The 22946-nt window shown below is 44.8% G+C and overlaps 1 protein-coding gene across 7 annotated transcripts in view; it reads right to left on the bottom strand.

Moving 5' to 3' along the window:
- The window catches only part of MLLT10 (MLLT10 histone lysine methyltransferase DOT1L cofactor), a 247985-nt gene that overhangs the window by 104499 nt on the left and 120540 nt on the right, over positions 1-22946 (bottom strand). For all 7 annotated transcript variants that reach the window (XM_069729543.1, XM_069729546.1, XM_069729541.1 and 4 more), the window contains 2 exons: positions 22066-22120; positions 12863-12972 (listed from right to left, as the gene is read on the bottom strand). In XM_069729543.1, coding sequence (XP_069585644.1) covers positions 12863-12972; positions 22066-22120 — 165 coding nt within the window. The remainder of the gene's footprint in view (positions 1-12862; positions 12973-22065; positions 22121-22946) is intronic.

The raw sequence follows: 22946 nt of genomic DNA, 5'->3' as shown, positions 1-22946 counted from the left end.
CGAACGAAGCTGCTGCAGAACAAAAAAAAAAAAAAAAGAAAAGCACCAACTTATTGAACAGAGAAAAAAAAACGTTGCCACAACTTCAATATCCAGGGAAACGTTCTTTTCCTAAGTTACCTGTGATCAGTAAGACCTGAGCATTGCAGAGATGCTTGCCATGTATTACTAATGGTTACAAGCATGCACAGAGCCGCACGCTACGGGGTACGCCACTAATCTAGGACTTGTGGGCTGCACTACTGCTGTATAGACGGGGGATTATACTGCGTCGGCCCATCTGCGACTTCTTTCAATGGGAATCTACATTATCAGAATTGTCGCTTCTTAAAGGGAATCTGTTTTCACCATGTGCGATATAGCGGCTGACACCCCAATTCCAGCGTTGTGTCATTTAGTTTACTGGGTGCAGCAGTAAATCACTGTTTTCTCTGCTGTAGATCTAGCAGAGCTCAGAAAGCGGAGCTGTGTATAACCCCATTCACACCACTGATGGGCTGCTTTCTGTGTACACTGTGCATAGGCAGAAATGTGCTCAGTGATGGGAGTGTGGTTGTACCAGGAGGCACGAGACAACTAGTCCTCTAGTGATAATCTTCTGCTGATAATACACTGATTTTACTGAAACAGCAAAACACAGCCTATTAAGTGATACATTACTGGAATCCTGGTCTCTGCCCCATCATGATGTTTCAAAAAGGAAGATGAGAGGGGGGGGGGGGGCGAAAAAGGAAGACGAGAGCGGACGAAAAAGGAAGACATGAGAGCGGGCGAAAAGGAAGAGGAGAGCGGGCGAAAAGGAAGAGGAGAGCGGGCGAAAAGGAAGAGGAGAGCGGGCGAAAAGGAAGAGGAGAGCGGGCGAAAAGGAAGAGGAGAGCGGGCGAAAAGGAAGAGGAGAGCGGGCGAAAAGGAAGAGGAGAGCGGGCGAAAAGGAAGAGGAGAGCGGGCGAAAAGGAAGAGGAGAGCGGGCGAAAAGGAAGAGGAGAGCGGGCGAAAAGGAAGAGGAGAGCGGGCGAAAAGGAAGAGGAGAGCGGGCGAAAAGGAAGAGGAGAGCGGGCGAAAAGGAAGAGGAGAGCGGGCGAAAAGGAAGAGGAGAGCGGGCGAAAAGGAAGAGGAGAGCGGGCGAAAAGGAAGAGGAGAGCGGGCGAAAAGGAAGAGGAGAGCGGGCGAAAAGGAAGAGGAGAGCGGGCGAAAAGGAAGAGGAGAGCGGGCGAAAAGGAAGAGGAGAGCGGGCGAAAAGGAAGAGGAGAGCGGGCGAAAAGGAAGAGGAGAGCGGGCGAAAAGGAAGATGAGAGCGGGCGAAAAGGAAGACGAGAGAGAGGGCGAAAAGGAAGACGAGAGAGAGGGCGAAAAGGAAGACGAGAGAGAGGACGAAAAGGAAGATGAGAGAGAAGGCGAAAAGAAGACGAGAAAGCGGGCGAAAAGGAAGACGAGAAAGAAAAAAAGCTAAAGAAAGAAAGTGTAAGAATGAAACATTCTGGTTGAGACCTAGATTAACAAGAAGAAAGAGAAAAAGACAGGCAGGCCAAGAGACACAGAAACAGAAAAAGACAGACGGGCAGAGAGACTGGCTGGATACATTTTCAGCTATAATACAGTTCATACAATGGGAGTCAATGGTAAATGTGTCAGTAACACATGTGGGAGGCACATGTACGACAGGCACCAGCTATGCCCTGTTCACTATAATGGGGTCTGTAGTGGTAAACTAGTGCGGTATTTTTGGCTATATCTGTAACGGATTCCCAGACCCCAATACAGTCCATCTCTCAGATTTCCACAATCACCCATCCAGCAGCCTCAGACAATGTAAGACGTCTGGGACACACCATGTAAGAGTTAACAGGTTTATTTGAGGGGAGGTGAATTCTTTCTGGCTGATGTCTGTGATGGCGATTTGGGCAGGTTTATTTGTCAATGACAATCCGTGCATATTCCAGCACACATCAAAGGGGAGAGCCGGCTCTTCCGTGTCTCCAGCACAGATTCCCTCATTTCCTGTTGCTGTCTGCTCCAGCGTCAGATTAGCAGCAATAATATGAAAGGTCCGAGAAACAGTGGCTCCGACATATGGCATTTTAATAAACGGCTTTAAAGACAAGATCCCGGAGCCTTTGTGCAGTATGGGCATGCACATACAATTATGTGGTTACCAGCTCTGGAGGGAATTGCAATTATTTTATTTTATTTATTTCAATAGGGGGACTTTTTTTTTTTTTTTCTTTTAACATTTTTTTCATTTCTTTTTTTTTTTTTTCCACAATTATGAACTGGAAGCCAAAATGAAATTTACTGACACTGGGGATAAAAATTATCACCCATTTAATCTGTGCATGTGAACGTTTTCCTGCAGCGATGACCCCTCCACCATTATCACCAGCCTCAGTAATAATGAACAGCGTGCTTATGTATCAAGGAAATCGCAAGATGACACTGGAGCCCTATGAAGATTACATCAGGGGCTCATAAGCTACAGAGCAGCCGGACCCCTGAACTAAGAGATGGGATCAAATCTCCATATATCGGACGTTATTCTTAGGACTTACCGGTATTCATTGCAACCTTCATAAAAACAGAAGAAAAAGTAATTCTCTCGTTTTCTCATATGTGGGGCAAAAAAAACAAATAAAAATAAGTACGGTAGTAAAAATTCTTCTACCCATTGCAATGGTAAAAACAGACAACAACAAAAAAAAGAAACTCACCAACATATGAATAGTGCCAATGGGGACAGTGTTTAAGTCTGTAAAGTGCTAGATGGAGCTATATTAGAAAAATAAATAATGAGTAGTTGCATAGTTTCTGGCGTAAAGCTTAATAAATTTGTCTAAAATTTAAGTTTCTGCCCACATCCCCTCCTGATTAAATCACAAAAACGTTTTCATTTCTTGGTGAACAAGGACCAAAAATCAAATACTTGTCGCAAACTACTAAATTAGTGTGAGCCATTGATTTGAATGTGCGCGGTGTCATAATTAATCTCCCCTGTGGTGGCGCTGCAGGGAAACCGAATACTTATTGCCTGGTTTCCCTACAAAGAACAGCCAATAGCTGACAATCCCAGAAGGGGGGGGGGGACAATCTGCAATTCGTTTATTGCCGAGGTGCTCTTCTAACAGGTACAGATTTACGAAGAAAAGATCCATATAGAGATAAATGTATCAACAATTCTGGCTGATGAAATTAAGTCCCATACCAGGAAAGCATGGCTTGGCAGAGAGCGCCTGTGTTCTCCAAGAGAGAGCAGCTGCCAGACTGCTCTGGCGGCGACTTTTCTCTCTGCAAACATTAGGTTCGGCTGTCTGAAATCCAACATGGCAAATATTTCCCCTGGCATCTTTAGGGTTAGGGGCAGCTTTAGGACTACAAAGCAAACTGCACAGTCAGCTCCGCTGGAACGGCTTTGGTAACCATGTACCTAAATGATCAAACTGCGAAAAAATGGGGCTTTTAAATGGGTAAACTTTGCAAAGTGCTTGTAAAAACTCCTTATTAAAAATCCTCTAAACCTCTCCAGTCCCAATAACAAAATAATTTTTATAGTTTACTGCATATTGCCTAGGTCACCAGCCACCTCTGAAGTCTATTAGAGGTAGACTGTCTTAGACAAGCAGTACCCAGTTTACAAGCGGTTTCCAATAGAGCTTGTAAGTACTGCTCTGAAGCTGGCCAGATTGTTGGCTGCAGTCGGTTTCAGTGCCTCGTGCTGCTCGGCTTGCAGCCTCCGAGAGTGCACAGTTCAGACCAGTGGTGCGACCACGCCGCTGATCCGAGCCGTCAATCATCAGGAGCACAGCTCCCCCAACCAGCAAGCTGGAAGGCAGAGGAGCGGTGTGATCCTGATGGAACCTTAGGGAAAACAGAAGATATATTGGCCGATAAACAATGCAAATAAAAATAAATCCAAATTCTGTGCTCCTGTGAAATCTAAAAACTCTGCATGTGGTTAGGTGCTTAAGGTGCACAAAGTATCCAAAAACGGTATCTGACAGAAAGCCCAGCCCCGGCCATTACCAAACACTACACGTATTCCCCGATTAGACTGTAAACCCCAGTTATACCATGATCCGGTACCCGGTTGAGAAATAATAACGTGTCATTTTGTCCATGTTGCCGCCTAAGCGAAATATGGAAATTATAATTTTCTCCTCTCTTCCTGAACAAGTGCAGCCAATTTCTGCATGAAAATATCAAAGGACACCAAATGATTGTGTTGAGGAATCCCTGGTCTCAAGGATGTAGAATAGGTGGACGTAATACCATATGTAAGAACTTTACACAGTGGAAACTATACAGACGCGAAGGCACCTCCTCTGCATATATACTGGGAGGATGCACATACTTACAGTATATACTCCAGATTAAAGCTGTATCCTCCCATTATAAATTAAGGCCATGTGACTACCCAAATGTGACTGTGATAATGTTTCTAATATTCAACATCCCTTTTATAAAAGCGTTTATCTCCAGTTATTGAACAGGATTGCACTGCTTCTCTGCCTCCTGCTTGCTGGGAGTGGTGTGCTCCTGCTTGACTGACAGTTCAGACCAATGGCATGGTTGCACCGTTGGTCTGAACTGTGCGACCTCCAATGCTGTAAACGGAGGTGGCTTTGCCTCGGCAGCATCAGATAAGCACAGAGGCACTCAAGCACAGGATCCAGTTATAAGCTCCGCTTCAGAGCAGCATTTAGAAGCTCTATAGTACAGAGCTTGCAAGCGCTGCGTTCCTTGCCTAGGAGACCGGCTTTCATTGACTGAAAAAATGGCCATTAACATAGGCAAGGAACAGTAAACTACAAAATTACAATATCCTCTGTTAAGAACAGAGATTTTTAATAACAAATACGGTAAAGGGCAAAGCTGCTTGCTTTTTTACAAGCAGGAGGCAATTTTACCAACTAAAGAGGATGAGGAAAACCCCTTTTAAAGGCTTCCAACGATGCACGCACATGGGAGATTCATGGAGACAGCCCCGTGTATGTGCGGCCTTACTATGTAATATGCTCCCACTGTTTCAATTAAGGCTAATAAATTAATAACGGAGCTCTTATTCCCATAAAGTACCCAGTAAGACAGAGGATACAGTCAGGAAAGGAAGAAAAAAAAAGCCCCTCACGTACAAACCATAAAACAACCCACCACCTCCAAATGACATCTTCAGTGTACACAACTGTTTTCTACATCGGAAAATGCTACGATTCCGGAAGAATTTTTCCAGAGAGGTGCACATCATAGAAATTGCAAAACAGGAGTTTTCTTTATGATCTGTGATATTTCTGTACAAGTCAGATTATTCCTTTGAGCCCAAAATGTGAGCGGTGCTATAAATGTCTGCAATGCAAAGCCGGTGAATAAGTGTAATGTGCGCTGTGGGGGGAAGATGGGGACAGCGCCGCTAACAACCAGCGCCGCTAACAACCAGCGCCGATGTTACATGTCTGCTCGGAGAAGTAATTATATTAACACAAGTACAAGCAGAGCCAACTCTTAAGGGCCTTTGACAATTACAAAACAAAACATAACCGCTCACGTCAATCAGAAATGGAAAAACTCATGCAATGCAAAAAACCAGACTCCTCGATGCCGCAACGTCTCAAGACAAGTGTATGCGGCAGAATACGCGGCCAGTTCCATATGTTGTACACGATAACCTACCTATTGGGTCAGATGCACTCAGTATGCAATATGCACCACTAGCAGCCCTCAGAAGAAAGAAAAAAAAAAAATGGGAAACAAGACAAATAACTCTGAAAGTAGCAATAAATGCAGTATATATAACCCAGCGTTTCCTGCATTACTCTTTGTTCCTATTGTATCTCATATTGTGCATAAAACTGACAAATGTAGCAAAACTTGTATTATATTTGTCCCAGGACATTAGTTATGTCCCCTTGCATCCTCCGCACTGTACAACTGGCTGCAGCAGGAGCCTCCCCCTCTGCAGGAGGAGAACAAGATTGCTCAGCACTGACCATTTGCTAATCATCGGCAATTTCCCCAACTAAAAATTAAAAAGATCAGCAACAGATCAAAGGTGTCTGGAGAAAAATATTTAGATAAACTTTGTAAAAGTAAAATATACAAGTTACTAATGACCTTTATTGCAGATGCTCCGATCTTTAACTATCCCAGCCAGTTCCTGGCACATAAGCTCCACTTCCACCACATGCATGACACACGAGAGCTTTCTGTGTTAGCATGTCTTCGTACTATGTAAGAAGGGGGCTGGCTGACTTAATGGTTAAGTTTAATGGTTAAATAAACATTGTGATGCAGCAGCAAAGGCGGCAAACACAGTCCTAGGATGTATTAATAGAAGCAATGAGTCTAGATCACGTGAAGTAATTATCCCCCTCTACTCCTCCTTGGTCAGACCTCATCTGGAATACTGGGTCCAGTTCTGGGCAACACATTTAAAAAAAAATTTTTTTAAAAAGACATTGAATAACTGGAGCAAGGTCAGAGAAGAGCGACCAGGATGGTGAGCGGACTGCAAACCGTGTCCTATGAGGAACGAAAAGGATCTGGGAAAGTTTAACTGGCGAAAAAGAAAGCTAAGGCTAGTTTCACACTAGCTTTTATCCAGGCTGCGGACTTCCTCTGTGAAGCCCCGTCCACTGCCGCGCCTCTTCGTTCAGCTCCGCCTACGGCTGCATGCGCACCCTATCTTTAACATTGGGTACGCAGGCCAGGCCACTGTACGCGGATGCCGCCGCATGTGTTGCTTTAACGGTGCGACGACCTGCGCCGAACTTTAACATGTTGCATTTTCGTGCAGATGCCGCACCGTCAAAACGACGCATGCGGCGGCATCCGCATACAGCGGCATGGCCCGCGTACCCAATGTTAAAGATAGGGTGCGCACGCCGCATGCAGCCGTAGGCGGAGCTGAAAAAAGAGGCGTGGCAGTGGGCGGGGCTTCACTGAAGAAATCTGCAACCCTCTGCAACCCGGATAAACACTAGTGTGAAACTAGCCTAAGAGGAGACTTAATAGCTGTCTGCAAATATCTGAAGGGATGTCACATTGTAGAAGGATCATCCTTATTCTTATTTGCCCATGGAAACACGAGAAGCAATGGAACTAAACTGAAAGGGAGAAGATACAGATTAGATAAAGAAAACTTTGTTTGACAGTGAGGGCGATCAATGAGTGGAACAGGCTGCCACGAGAGGTGGTGAGTTCTCCTTCAATGGAAGTCTTCAAACAGAGGCTGGACAGAGTGAATCCAGCACTGAGCAGGGGGTTGGACACTATGACCCCGGAGATCCCTTCCATCGCTAACATCCTATGATTCAATAAAAGACCCTCATACATAGACTAAAGTTATCTGTTCTTACTAACATAGGTGGGATCAGTCAACAGTATAATATGTATGCGGGCCACAAGGGGGAAGATTTGGCTACTAAAGAACAGTGAGCACTAATGACATGCAGACGTAGGAACGGCTCTCCGGAATCTAGCACAAACCAAAGTAGAGCTGCCAAACCTGGAGGGATATCTGTAGATAGGGGCATCAGTGATAAATAAAGCATATTGGTAACGAGGAGAATTTACTTTTTTAAACACATTTAAGTATTTATTTTTTAACTAGACAACCCCCTGATAGCCCGTGTCTTCCCAGAATTTCTACAATGCAGTTTCAGGTTTATCATTTCTTCAAGCGCTCTCTGGATTTCTGATGGTGTTTATCTACTTCTCCTGTGCCTTAGGATATGTACACACGCGGGGGCTGTCTGCACATGTGAGCGGGTTAGAAAGACAAGCCGATCCGAAGAAACAGTGCTTACCCGGGCACGCTGGGAATGAATGCAGAGACCAGGGCAATAAGAAGTCACGATGACTAGGAATCTGCACACCATTTTTGGAAAATTAAAAAGCTCGGAGGGGAGTGATCAATAGTAAATAAAATGGAACTACAAAAAAAAATTGTGAGTCACAAAACACAGGATATAAAAAAAAAAAAAAAAGGAGAGATAGAGAGATCAAAATTGGAGCAGCATCTAATACTACCACAATTGTCGTGCAGCGCTGAGTTGACCTAATTGATCATTGAGGAAATTTTAACTATGATCACATCGCACTTTATGCTATGTACGAATAATGTATTTGGATGAAATTGTTATAATAGCACTTGTGCACTAATTATATATATATATATATATATATATATATATATATATTTTTTTTTTTTTTTTTTTTTTTTTTTTTTTTTTTTACTCAGATTTTATCTAATACAAATACAACGGGGAAATATATTAAGAAATCTTCAGTTTGTAAGAGGAGATTAGCAATGTCCCGTTCCTCCTGTGTGTGGCTGTGAGACAACTGGCTGCAGCAGGAGCCTCTCCCCTCACGCCTGTCTGCAGTAGCACAAAAGGTTGATAAACTCTGCCCCTTTGGATGAGAGGGCAGGCATCAGGCCGCCACAAGATGATAATGATGATGGAACTGATTAGCAAGAGCTTAAAGGGCAACTGTCAGTAGGATCACCCCTCCTAAGCCATCTATATGGGCAAGCTGAATAAAATGATACCGTGATATCTGCAATCCGATGTCTTATCCCAGAGTAATCCACGTTTTATTACAAATGTAAACAAGGCGTTAAGATCTATGGGCCGGACATAGATCTCCCCGAGTATCTGCCTCCAGAGTTTATTGTAAATGAAAGGTGCCATTACCAGTGTGAGACATGTACTGACTGACAGTCTGCTTTCATAATCACACACGTCTGCTGATGTCAGCACAGATATTCCTGGTTGGTCAGGTGGCACTGTTGTCTCACGGGTCTCATCAATACTCTGTCAAAGCGGACCTCCGCTCTGACAAAATAGTACATGCTGCAGCTGACCCTCGTTAATGTGACGTAACCCACTGGGAATAGAGGGTCTGACTTCACTGGCACAGCGACAAAGCAGAAGACGAGTATCCACTATTTTTTATTTTAAATGGGGCCACGATGTGATTAAGCTACGGACAACCCCTTTAATTATTAATTTCTAGGTTGTGTGTTCCTTTAAAGGCAAAAAAAACAAAGGCAACTCTGGAGGAACACTTTAAGGATAACTGTTCAGATCTTGTTGGATGGTGATTACATCAATGGACAATATATAGGACTGTGATCATCTAACTAGCGAGATGCTTCTCATAAAAAATAAATGAGATGTTAAGTTTTAACATGTGGAAACTTATTTAAAGTCATTAACTATACAGGACTGGTTTCTGCATATATTTGACCCCTGCCTTTAAAGAAGCACCTTAATAATAATAATATGCTTATTAAAACCCCCACTGGGTCGGTATGACCATTTTTAATTTCCTCTAAGGAAGCCTGGCTGCTAGAGCCATCGCTATACTAAGCCAGATAGTAGGAAAAGGACCCTCGCTCATGGCCGGTGGACATTCGCCTTTCTTTTGTCATTTTCACTAGATCAATAAATGCCGTATGTGGTTGCTATGGCACAGAAGCCATTTGTTATCCTCCTCGAAATGAGATTTATCTGTGAGTGCAGCAAAGAAGGACGACTGTCAATCACGTTAATAAGGGGGAATTTGCACATTTATAAGGTTGTCTGTTCTGAATGAACCGTATAATTTGTAGTGGACCGTTCTATAAAAAAAAAAAAAAAAAGAAATTAAACGGGACCTGATGCGTTGAAAATGCAATTCAATCTGCAGGCAGAATCCTATACAGCAGGAGGAGATAAATTGATATATAAAATTGTGTGAAAAGATTTGGGATCACCTGTGTTTTAATCATTTGAGCCCCTGCTCATTCTGGGCTTAAGAGTACAAAGGGTGGTCCTAAATCAGCAGTGACCGGCAGTGGGGCCGGCCTAATCAGTAGTGACCGGCAGTGGGGCCGGCCTAATCAGCAGTGACCGGTGGTGGGGCCGGCCTAATCAGCAGGGGCCGGCCTAATCAGCAGTGACCGGCGGTGGGGCCGGCCTAATCAGCAGTGACCGGCAGTGGGGCCGGCCTAATCAGCAGTGACCGGTGGTGGGGCCGGCCTAATCAGCAGGGGCCGGCCTAATCAGCAGTGACCGGCAGTGGGGCCGGCCTAATCAGCAGTGACCGGTGGTGGGGCCGGCCTAATCAGCAGGGGCCGGCCTAATCAGCAGTGACCGGCGGTGGGGCCGGCCTAATCAGCAGTGACCGGCAGTGGGGCCGGCCTAATCAGCAGTGACCGGCGGTGGGGCCGGCCTAATCAGCAGTGACCGGCGGTGGGGCCGGCCTAATCAGCAGTGACCGGCGGTGGGGCCGGCCTAATCAGCAGTGACCGGCGGTGGGGCCGGCCTAATCAGCTGTGACCGGCAGTGGGGCCGGCCTAATCAGCAGTGACCGGCAGTGGGGCCGGCCTAATCAGCAGTGACCGGCGGTGGGGCCGGCCTAATCAGCAGTGACCGGCAGTGGGGCCGGCCTAATCAGCAGTGACCGGCAGTGGGGCCGGCCTAATCAGCAGTGACCGGCAGTGGGGCCGGCCTAATCAGCAGGGGCCGGCCTAATCAGCAGTGACCGGCAGTGGGGCCGGCCTTATCAGCAGGGGCCGGCCTAATCAGCAGTGACCGGCAGTGGGGCCGGCCTTATCAGCAGGGGCCGGCCTAATCAGCAGTGACCGGCAGTGGGGCCGGGCTAATCAGCAGTGACCGGCAGTGGGGCCAGGCTAATCAGCAGTGACCGGCGGTGGGGCCGGGCTAATCAGCAGTGATCGGCAGTGGGGCCGGCCTAATCAGCAGTGACCGGCCGTGGGGCCGGCCTAATCAGCAGTGACCGGCAATGGGGCCGGCCTAATCAGCAGTGACCGGCAATGGGGCCGGGCTAATCAGCAGTGACCGGCCGTGGGGCCGGCCTAATCAGCAGTGACCGGCAGTGGGGCCGGCCTAATTAGCAGTGACAAGCGGTGGGGCAGGCCTAATCAGCAGCGACCGGCGGTGGGGCCGGCCTAATCAGTGACTGTCAGTCTTGTCTATGTGAGAGTGTACATACAGATATAGCCGTCAATCCTTGAGCGGGACCGCCCACTGGACTCCTAAGCCCATAATGAACAAAAGCCCTGCCAGATCAGACTGCATGCTCGCTTTTAAATATAAGTTTTGATTAAAAAATATATCTCCACGCAAATCATTAACTAAGGTGTGAAAGCTGCAAAAGGCTCAACTCATGCATCACTAGACCTCATGGACCACACCATACTACAAATTTATCAGGTTCATCATTACAATATGGTGTCCATAGCTTTATTACTCAGCTTTAACACCCGGCAGGTCGAAATACCAATAGTAAATACGCTATATATGCTTTAGATGAGAATGTGTTCAACAAAGCAACTACAGGACTTAGGACCAAAACTAATTCTCTGCATGTATCCATCAAATGTGGATAAAACATTTGGATATTTAAGTAATTAACAGAGATAATAAAGTATTGTTCTAAATCAAATCAGTAAAATAACTAATAGTCACCCTATAAATCCTCTGTTTTTCCAATACGGTCGTTTACTAGGTCGCAGCAATTATGTTACCGCCTACAGTGCTGCAGTGGTCATTGCTTGGCAGCAGTGGTCACCAAAAGGTAGACAGACATGGTATTGCTACAAATACTGTCAGGAGTACCAAATTGGGGGGTATTTATCAGGCAAGTACAGTATTGGATCCTTTGGTATTTTATGGATTTTTCTCCTATTAGACCACGTTTTCCCCCCAATGTAGGAAAATCCCTTCAACAAAATCAGAAATCTGTAATTCCCCTTTAACCTATTCTTACAATATACAAAGATGAGCAGTTTCATTGAGAAGCTGGAAATAAAACAGTATACATGTGTTCCGATGACGAATTCGTCATGATCCACCGACTGTCTAATGTGTATGACGGCCTCCCTCTTTACCCTGACAGATGATTCTGGGGGAGAGGAAAATCCGGCCCAGGCCCATCCCGCTGACGATCTTTTCATTCTACGGAAAATAAGCCAATAACAGAGGAGTCTGGCAGCGTCTCATCAGACGAGAGATTTATCTGTATGATGGGGGAGGAGGAGTTGGGGAATCGGAAAGAGCGACCGGAAGGAGCGATTTTGGGGGAGAGGAGAGGAAAATCCGGCCCAGGCCCATCCCGCAGACAATCTTTTCATTCTACGGAAAATAAGCCAATGACAGAGGAGTCTGGCAGCGTCTCATCAGACGAGAGATTTATCTGTATGATGGGGAAGGAGGAGTTGGGGAATCGGAAGGGGCGATCGGAAGGGGCGATCGGAAGGGGCGATCGGAAGGGGCGATCGGAAGGGGCGATCGGAAGGGGCGATCGGAAGGGGCGATCGGAAGGGGCGATCGGAAGGGGCGATCGGAAGGGGCGATCGGAAGGGGCGATCGGAAGGGGCGATCGGAAGGGGCGATCGGAAGGGGCGATCGGAAGGGGCGATCGGAAGGGGCGATCGGAAGGGGCGATCGTTCGTCCAACATTGAAATACTGTGAATGGGGGTACATAAAGGCCATAACTGTTTCGAAACGCGTCAGCGGTGCATTTCTTTTATGGGATTGTGTTTGAATCATTTATATCAAGTGCAAGCTTGAACAGTTTTCCTATAGTTATTTTAGTTATTTTAATTTTGGCTTACAATTATCACAGCATCTCACGTTGGATGATATAATTGTGCAAAGTCAGACAATTTAGTCTAAGTTTTCACGATCTAAAAATAAGACTTGCCCCGCTGTATCTTAGCAGAAATTATTTGCCCCTTTACCACTGAATAACACTTGTAAAGAGAGATCGCTACTTTTTATATCTTCTGCACTCCAAAGTGAAGGGCCGGCGTTACCAGACATTCCCGATACATAAATGTACAAAATAGATACGATCATTTACCTTATTGTATCTTTCATGTGGCACCGACTGTAAGACAATAGGCTCCATCGTAGAAACATTTGCAAACTGGACTTCTGGGATATATAGTGCACATACCACATGAGCCCAACCTGGAAGAGAGAATGGTCTGTTACTATGGATCACACAGACAACTGGGAATCTGTGTAGGAAACCCACCTCATTCGCTACAGGGGCTACCCCAGAAGGGCATTGTGAATTAACAATGCTGCTCAGGATCCTCATCTCATCTAAAGTGGTAGCAGGGACAGAGCATCTCTCGCTCTACATTACACAGCTGATTTAAATGGACACGGTGTAATACCTAGTTCCCCCTGTGGTGGCGCTGTTGTGAAAGTGAACCCACATATTAGTTGCTCTTTGGGGTCTCGGCAGGCAGACACAGTGGGAGTTACAGTCTTAGAAGTTATTTCCTATCCATATAGGGGATGACTTGATGATCAGTGGGGGTCTGACCGTGAAATGGAGGGGTGGCCAACTATGAGCATCCATTGTACAGGGGACTGCTGGGATAGCAAAGTGCAGCGGTATGCTTTTTCCGGGAATTTCATATAGAATTAATGGAGCGTTAGGGGCTCCCATTTTTAGGATTGGCGAGACCCCCACCGATAAATCGCTGCATCTATACCACAAATTTGGAGAAATTCCAGCAAAAACCCACAACAAAACCAGAACATTTGAGTACTCCCTTAAGGCAAAAAGTGCCTTGAGGATCATGCTATTATGATGGAGGGTAACCAGGCACCAGAGCTGCAGGAAAAAGGAGAAACCTCCCCTGTAAAGCTGAGCAAAAAAGGTTTGCAGTCCCCAGTCCTGACCTCTGGTCTGGCCCTCTGATGCAGATGGGCATCATTTTAGTGGCCTGGCACCTTCTGGTCACCTCTGTTGCTTCCTGTGCTTCAGGATGTGATAGCGTGATGCACGTCGTTATGATGTTGTGGTGTCTAGGAAGGACAGAGGAGCCCAGGGGATGACGGCCACAGAAGTAAAGTCCGTCTGCAACAGAACGCCAGACCAGTAGGTGGTTGGGGGATTAGTGTTTTGCAGTCAGACCTCCACTTCCCAGCTTGAGGGTTTTGTATGGGCGTAAAAGTATTGCTACATTACAATACCCATGTATTCTGAGGGCATTGGCTACCTGGCTCGTGGGATTTGCCTAGCTCAGAAAATAATAATGTTATATTGGCACATGTGGGAAATGAGGGCATTTACAGCCAATTTGCCATAATATATTTCTATTTGAGGGGCCAAAAAAAGAATAACTCTCTCAAAAATCCACAGGCAATTTAGACCCCCGCTACTTCAATGGAACATACATAGCTCGTGGCTACGTCTGAACGCGCGGCCACCAGGCGCCATTTCTCCACCGTCGTTCCAGTGTAATTAATACTAACTGTGAGAGGGAGCCGTCTTTAAACAGAGGGCAGAAGAACGGGGGGCTTAACGCGTAGAGCTGCTTTCTACCAGCCTCCGAGATGTTGGATTATGAAGAAAACCAGCTTTAAGTCGTAATGTGTGCGCTGTGCCTCCAGAATAGGCTATTGTGGCCATGCCAGAAACAGCAGCAGATTTCTGACTACTTTAATAGCCAAAATAATTCTGCAGGACTTGACGAGCGTCCAATTTCTAGTCCCTGAAGGTAAACACGGGCTTCAGTGGCCAACGCAATAAGTCAATATACTTTTCAGTGTTCTGGTAAAACACATATGGGATTGTCTGGTGTTATTCCCTTGCTCAGCGGAGGCAGGAAATAGACGAGATACTTACAAATGTAAAACTCCTGTTTAGTTTTAATGCTGCCAAGAACAGGGATGCAGTGGTGCAGGATTGCAAGTGTTAAGGATCAAGAAAATATTAAAACCCAATTTCTCCCCCGAAATATAAAGTTCTTAAGGGCTTCCCACCATTAAATATCATGATCACGGCATAAATGATACCACAACTCGGCCTGGTGTTCAAAGGGCACGACCGCCTAATGAGCCGAGTGCTGGTGGACGCACATGCTCAGTCTGCACAGTGATCCTCTGTTCACTGCAGAGCCAATCATGGCAGCAATTTGCACATACGATTACCCGGATTATTCATTTGGCATACAGTGAAGACTCCCTCTTCCGGAGACAAAAGAAAAGATGAAAGGAGGAAGAATATGTTAGCTGCCAGATGGGGAAGGAGACCAATTCGGTTCAATGTCCCGATTGGTGGCAGCAACAACGACGAAACAATGAAGCAAGAATTAATGGAAGGTGTTTTTTTTTTCGCCTTTAAAGCTAGGAAGTATAAATTACTTAGGGGGAACCGTCCGTGTGTGATGGGCAGCACGAATCAGAGTCTGGCTGCAGGATTATTTTTATAGATATAGATTAGACCAGTTCAGTTCATTGCAGCCCTCGGCCGGCTTTTCCCTGCACAGGTCTCTCCTAGATCCACGCCGTGAAGAATCAGCACTAATGCACTCAGATTGCCTTTAAGAAAGTTATTAACAGCAATTCACAACTTTCGATATGAACATGATTCATAGGAAACCCCCTTTAAAAATACCAAATTCTATATGCACACACACTTTTTTTTTAAATGAAAGCCTGTAAATAACATTTGTATAAAAGGACTCTTCCGAAATGTGAGCAACCGGTCGGAATCGTATTTACTGGTGATTTTTTATTTTATCTGCAGTCTCTTTAAATGGATTTTGGCTCCAGTCTAGTAATAAAGAATTCCTGTGATCTAATAACACAACTACCACTTAACTCCTACAAGTCATGTTTCATTGTAATAAACAGGATATTCAGAAAGATGGCTCAATATCGGCGTTATCGGAGCGCAGCAGCTTTGATTGCCACATTTTATTAATATAGCACCGATATATTTCCACAGGCGTGTCCCGGAACGATCAGCGGCGCGGCAGATTGTGGAAAATTCGGCAACTTATAGGAGAAATCACACAAAGCGCTTTTTGAAGGTTTGGTGTCTTACAAAGACCACCCCAAGTCTAAAAGATCTAGACTCCCCAACTTCTGTGTTTAAGGGGGAAGGGAAGTGATAACCACATAGTTTAATAAAAAATAAGTTCTAGATCTACGTTTAAGCTAAGCAGAAACTAAGAAACGTGTCAAAGCTTCTGTGTACGGAAGGTCGGCAGGTTAAGATCTCAGGGCGACCGTAGTCATTCAACAGAAATCTTGTCTGGCCCATAGCTATGGACACATGCACGCTTACAATGGGCGAGTGTGCGCAAGTTCTGGATAGGGAGAGGGGAGCAGACCGCTGCCAATCACCTCTGGGCAACAGTGTGTGAATGAAGGATCAGGCATGTTGAAATTTAACATGTCCGATCCCACCCAGTCGCCACAACATAAGCCGAAAAATCCTGAAAGTATTATAGACAGTCATTCGGTCCAGGCAAGTTTCAATGGGACTGGCCAACAATACTTCAACCCAAAACATATTAAACTTATTTGCAATGAATCTATAAAGGGGTCTTCTGTTTGTTATGCTTGAAATTTAGTCTTAAAGAGAATCTTTCACTGTATTTTTTTTTTATTTCATAAATTAATATAAAGAGAATCCTTCCTTCAATTAGCGCCACTGATTCGGGAACTGTTGTCCTTTTTCTTCTGTGCCCCTCCGTTCAAAAGTTATTCCCCCCTCCCCTGGTAATAATGCTGCAAATTCTCCTTTAAGTAGACTGTGTGTCTACCACTGATCTTCTCTGTGGGCGTTTGCTTTTTCTCCCCTGATGCTGGCCAATCAAAACATGGCAACTCCCACAAGTTCTGAGGTACACGCCCATATTGCTTAAAAGGGAAAATTGACACTTATTACAGGGCAGGGGAAAAATAACCTTGGAACCAAGGGGTACAGAAAAAAAAAATGTTCCAAAACTAGCGCAGCTGCATCAGCTGAGGAACGAAGTTGAAATTAAAAAATAAAAAATAAAAAAAAAGTAGTGAAAGGTCCTCTAAGGCCTTGTTCAAATCTGTTCAAAACAAGTTAAAATTGCTCCTGGCGCACTTATCTTTCTACTATATCCATAAAAAGTCCCAATTTTCACGCTCTTTGCCATCTACTATTTCAGTGGATGTTTCCACCTTAATGGCTTTCTGCCAGCACTATTGGTACTTGAACCTCCAACTGTCATCATGAACTACACGTGCCATAATCCACTATATAGTGCCCTTAAAAGCCTACCTCTGTATACAGTTTGACAGACAGGAGAGCAGGAGCGGAAAAACAGAGCCCCGCCCCTCACTTCCTGTAGAGAATATGCCCCGCCCACACTTTCTTTAGTCCATCAGTCAGCGGACAGCAAGTTATACAGAAGGGAGACACCTAGTGGCTGGCATTTTAAAGTGATTTTTCAGGGGTAAGACAAGATAACTTCTAAATAAAGTGATTTGCAGATTGTCTATTTATCACATCAGATCAAGTTGTCTGATAATACAGTGATTACCGTATATAAAACCACGCGGTCCCCAGGATTGTGCATACTTCGGTTTTGGATACGTAATTTATCAAAACTAGTTCTGCGGCTGAAATCCCCAAGATCTACTGGACTGAATTACTGAAAAATGAGATTGTGATAAAGGGGCGCACACAAGCGCAAATCAATAACATTTATACTTGGGAGACATTATTCAAAGAATAAGAAGAAAACCTGTGGACTCAGCGGTTGGCAATGACTTTGTGCAGACTTCAGAGCACTGATTGAAAACCTATCACATGTAAAAAAAAAAAAAAAAGAAAAAGAAAAAAAAAAAAACAGGCTGCGGCGCTGCTCCTTGGCCTCATACCAGGCAGAGGCACGTGGTAAATCCTGGTGAATGCAGTTACATGGCATTCCTGATCAGCGGCCAGATGGTTCACATTTCACTAACAAGTTTTGTGTTGTAGCAAATCCTGCCTTAGAAGTTAAAAAAAAAAAAAGTACACCCAGCGCCAGAGCAGCAGAAGGTGGAAAATGTGCGGAAATGCAACGATCAGACATCATTGTTACAATGAGCACATTACAAGTTACGAAGAGATTTCTCACATCACCTTCTGATGATGATGAAAACTAAATAAAGTAGATTATTATTATTATTTATAATATGGCTTGGTCTTAAATTCCCCGAATAGGCACAGAACCAGTGCTGTATGTGAAGGGGGGCTGGCTGAATTGCTCATTTGAATACGAAAGCCAACCCCCTTTTTCTGTGTATAGTCTGTGTTAAAGAGACAGCGCAGGATGAGACACTGCTTTGAACCAATGGCCCCTTCACATTGCACTGGTCGCGCACCAGGAAACCCTCCTGCGGCCAGCCCCATTCTGAAATTTGGGGCATCAATCCTAATTCAAGTATCGCAGAATATACTTTTATTTTTAAAAAATATTTTTTTTTTTGCTAATCAGTTTTTTCTTTTAATTGTACATTTTTAATTACGATATATTTTCTGCATGTGATTAAAAGGGGTGACCATTTTAAAGGGGTAACCCCTAGGTTATCCCCTATTCCTAGTATATGAAATAACTTGTTAATCATTAGAGGTCAGACCATGGAGACCACCCAGCGTTCCTGAAAATGGGGCTCTGCAGAGCTTCATCAGAATGGAGAAGAGGAGCACATGCAAGACCTTCACTCCATTCATTGTCTGTGGAACGTCGAGAGAAAAAAAAGAAAAAAAAAGTACATAGATGTGTTCACTAGTCCTGTAGACCAGGGGTCCCCAACTCCAGTCCTCAAGGCCCACCAACATGTCATGTTTTCAGGATTTCCTTAGTCTTGCCCAGGTAATAATTGCATCACCTGTGCAATGCAAAGGAAATCCTGAAAACATGACCTGTTGGTGGGCCTTGAGGACTGGAGTTGGGGACCCCTGCTGTAGACAATGACCGCAGAGTACGGACTGGTCGGGGCGTGACTGCCGTATAGAAATATATGAAGCGGTCACGCTCAGGTCGGGAGAGCCGCGGCCGGTCTGTGCACTGTAGTCCGACCTCGTTCCGATTTACACAGCCGTCTCACTGAACCCTTAGGGCAGGTTCACACTAGGCGTTTTTCCCAGCATTTTTGGGGGGCTTTTTTTTTCTAGTGTTTTTGGCATGCTAGATTTGTTTCTTGTGCATGCTCAGAGTTGAGTGCAAGAAAAGAAAAAGTCTGGTTCTGCAGAATCAGATTTTTGCTACCTGCGGATTTTCAGCGTTTTTTCACCACCCATTCATGTCAATGGGTGAAACACTGAAAAACAGCTGGAAAAAAAAAAAAAAACATGAAGAAGAGACATGCTCTATTGTGCAAAAAAAAAAACCATGCAAAGCACAAAATACCGATGACAAAAAAAAACCTGAGAAAAAAGTTAATGACAAAAAAAAGCACGAGATTTCTGACATTTCAGAAATAGCTGGTACTGTACGGGGATACGCACACGTTGAAGATTTCCTGCGGATCCGCAGCGTTTTTTTCCCCCCCCCGAGCAGAAACGCTGCAGATCCGCAAGTGATTTACAGTACAATGTAAATCAATGGGGAAAAAATGCTTTGCTAATGGTGCGGAAAATCTGCAAGGAAAACGCAGCAGATTAAAAAAAAAAAAAAAAAAGGACCATGTAAATTCTTTTTGCGGATCTGCAGCGTTTCTGCACCCATTCCATAATAGAAATCTGCAGGGGTAAAAAAAGGAAGAAATACGCACAGAATCCGCAGAAAATCTGCAAAACAAAGCGCAGATTTTGACCTGCGTTTTCTGAAAAGAAATGCAGAATCTGCACAGAAACCGCCACAGTCTAATCCGCAACGTGTGCACATAATCTAAGACGAAGCTGAACAATTGCACTAGGAAGAAAGAAAAAAAAACCCTAGTGTGAACTTGCCCTTAGACTCAATGTTCAAGTGAAAACAACAGGATTTGATGATTTTGTTTTAAATAAAGCGACATAGAAAATAGAAAAACACAGATATATTGTTACCAATAGGGCAATTTGCTGATGAGCCCTTCCTTTATGTGCAGGACGCAGCAGCACTGTCCAGTTGTGTATAGGGAACATGTTCTTTCCAAACTACTAACCCCACATCTGGCTTCCTCCCAGAAACACAGAAACCACTTCCAAAGCTTCAAGGTACAAGTTGGAACAGAGATAAATCCATTCCATCTGGCGAGTATTATTCCTGAGGCTAATGAAGACAAAACGCTGATACATAATGAATACTAGAAAATTGGGATTTTTATAAAGAGCATCTGGCTTTTCTTTGCTCCCTTTTCACCTCGGCTTGTGCTCTGCCAGGAAGGCCTGGAACAACATGTGATGCACCGAGGGTCCATCAGGCTACGCGGGGGACTAGCACGACAAGAGCGAGCCATCCATAAACCCCACGTGTCGCCCCGGCGTGTCTGCACATCGCGTTTAGGGCGTAGTCACCGAGCTAGCCGTCACTAAAGGGGAGCAGTGTGCTCACATACCCCGTGGATTCTCCGGGACCCCACACACAGCGACACTGCACATTCATCACTCCCAGAACACCGAAGAGGTCGGACATTCAGAGATAGTCCTCGCGCAGGGCAGGTAGGGGGAAAGATCAAAAACATCAAGAAATATTATATTATACTCATTATTATTATTATAGCTCTCAAGGATTACAATCAGAATGGACAATCCCACAGTGAAAACCCGTCTCTGACCGCAAGACCTCAGCATGCAGATTAAGGCTGTGTTCACACATCGCGGAACAGTTTTTTCCAAGGTGCTTTAAAACTGTTGCAAAAAAAAAAAAAAACCTTAAAAAGAAAATCTGTCTGCAAGTTTTTGGTGTTCGCATAATGTAAAGGCAGAGCTGGGTTCCAGCGATGTGTCACTTACTAGACTGTTTTCTCTGCTGACCCCTGATTGGCTGCTTCTTGTATATACTGTCAGCAAGCTGCCTATCAGTGGTGGGGGCGGGGTTACGTAGATTAGCCAGACTGCCAGGCACGCAACACCTAGTCCTGCAGTGATCATCTCCTGCTGATAAAACACAGCCTGTAATGAAACTACAGCACCAAACTTAAGTGACAACCCTGGAATGAAGTCTCTGACCCTACATCATGCCGCTCTCAGATGAAATAGAAAAAAAACTGCTGATAGATTCTCTTTAAAAGGGGGTTTCCAGGCTTATTATACAGATGACCTATCCTTTGCATAGGTGACACCAATATCTGATCTGTGGGGGTCTCGCACACATCCTCCCCAATGATGACTATTAGCTCTAGCAGAGGACGGTTGTAAATAGTGGACGAAGTCAGAACAGCATGGCTCTGAACACTGTATTGGCAGCTCCTGGGTACTACAAGTCAGCTCCTAGTCACTTTAATAGGAGGTAAGCTGCACTAATATTTTTTCTTTCAGCTCTTGCTCTCCTGTCTGTCAAGCTGTATTCAGGCATAACAGAGAGGCGAGCTTTAAACACAGAGCAAAAAACCATTGAAGATTGGCAGGCCAAGGAAAGTCTTAGCACATAAAGTGCTGTCAGAATATTGACGACATGGAACTGCACACAGTGGCTGGTAAGTCACAGAGCAAGATCATGTGTAGTGTGCCTTGACGTATTCGATGCAGCAAGATCATGCTTATGTACAGGCTTTGTGAGAAAAAAACAGGTACGCTTCAAATACTATATATAAAAATTCTGCAATCCCGACAAAGCCGCTGTTCGATCACGCCGAAATAAATAACGTGACTGGTTCCTATGTAAATGGGCTTATTATGGAGACTGAAATTATATATTAGCACAGGTAATCTCCACCTTGGTTTTTCTGCTTTTTGGCATGTAGTGAAGAGGATCCAAGATACACGATCCTTAAAATACGACGGCGCATGTAGTTGGAAGAACAAAAAGTCACTTGGATCCTTTGACCTTTAAAGGGAACCGGTCACCAGGTTTGGCCGATAAGAGATACGGCCATCACTTCATTCTCTAGGTGTGTGGGGGTCCCTGAGGTCTGACCCCCTCTAGCAGTTATAAATCGGTGGCATATCCTCGAGAAATGCTATCACAGATCAGGGGGGATGCCTATAACTCACAGCAACCTGTAAGGAGACCAGCCAACTTTACGCTTCCAGTGCAGACTAGATTATAGGGAACCATGTAGATGGTGGCACGGTTACTGGGGTACTAGCTCTGGCAATACAAATCCTCGTGATGTAAAATCTGCCCCCCATAAAACTTTTTATGCTCCTACCTCCATTGTCCGTACGCTTTAACGCTCCATCCTTATGAGGACACAAATCACATCTCTGAAAAAAAAAAAAAAGAAAACGATAATTAGAAATGTAAAAATCAGACCGTCGTACATTTGCATATACATCTACTACAGTATGTGACCTGAAGAGGCTGATGTACTCACTTTGAAAATCTACGTCAGCATGGACTCGTTTTAATATTGGGCAGGAAAGCTTTAAAAAACAGATTATACAAACGCTCAGACTAAGATTTTCAAATTAAATACACCAGCCTCATCAGGTCTAATTTTAACATTGTGCACAGTGTTAAAATCAGGTGACGGATCCCATTATATGGTCAGCTAAAATAGGGCAGGAGGAAAAAGGGCACAGATTGACAATATAACAAGTCGGTGGGCACTCGCTTAAAGGCCCTTGTAGATGCAAACTGTTGGGGGGCACGTATTGACCCTAGGATCTGCAGCGGAAATCCAGGGCACTAGGATTTGTATTGTGAGTGTGCCAAGGACCTGTACACGGATCACCCCCATTCACTAGACCTCATCTGCCTGTGCCTAATCCTCTGCTTCTGTCGCTTCTTATTCTCACACATTTTTTTTTTTACTGTGGAGCAAAAAAAATAAATTTTTACGGAAAAATTGACGCAGCGTGTGAGCGGAGACCTTGTTCACACGCACGGGAGGCAGATCGCTTGCGGATTTTGTTGTGGAATCCATGTATAATCCTGAAAGTGTGAATGGAGCCTTAGCTTTGAGAAAAGTTATGTCAACATCACAGATCCGACTACGGAAAATTGGAAACGCATTTACAAGAGGATCTGCCACAGACATCGGTGGCAAACAATTAAATTAATCTGCGTCTTTTCCGCATGGAGTCCGTC

This window comes from Ranitomeya imitator, chromosome 6 (genome assembly GCF_032444005.1).
Source record: "Ranitomeya imitator isolate aRanImi1 chromosome 6, aRanImi1.pri, whole genome shotgun sequence".
Lineage (NCBI taxonomy): Eukaryota > Metazoa > Chordata > Amphibia > Anura > Dendrobatidae > Ranitomeya > Ranitomeya imitator.
The sequence above is the reverse complement of the archived record's forward strand: the minus strand, read 5'-3'. Positions and strand labels throughout refer to the sequence as shown.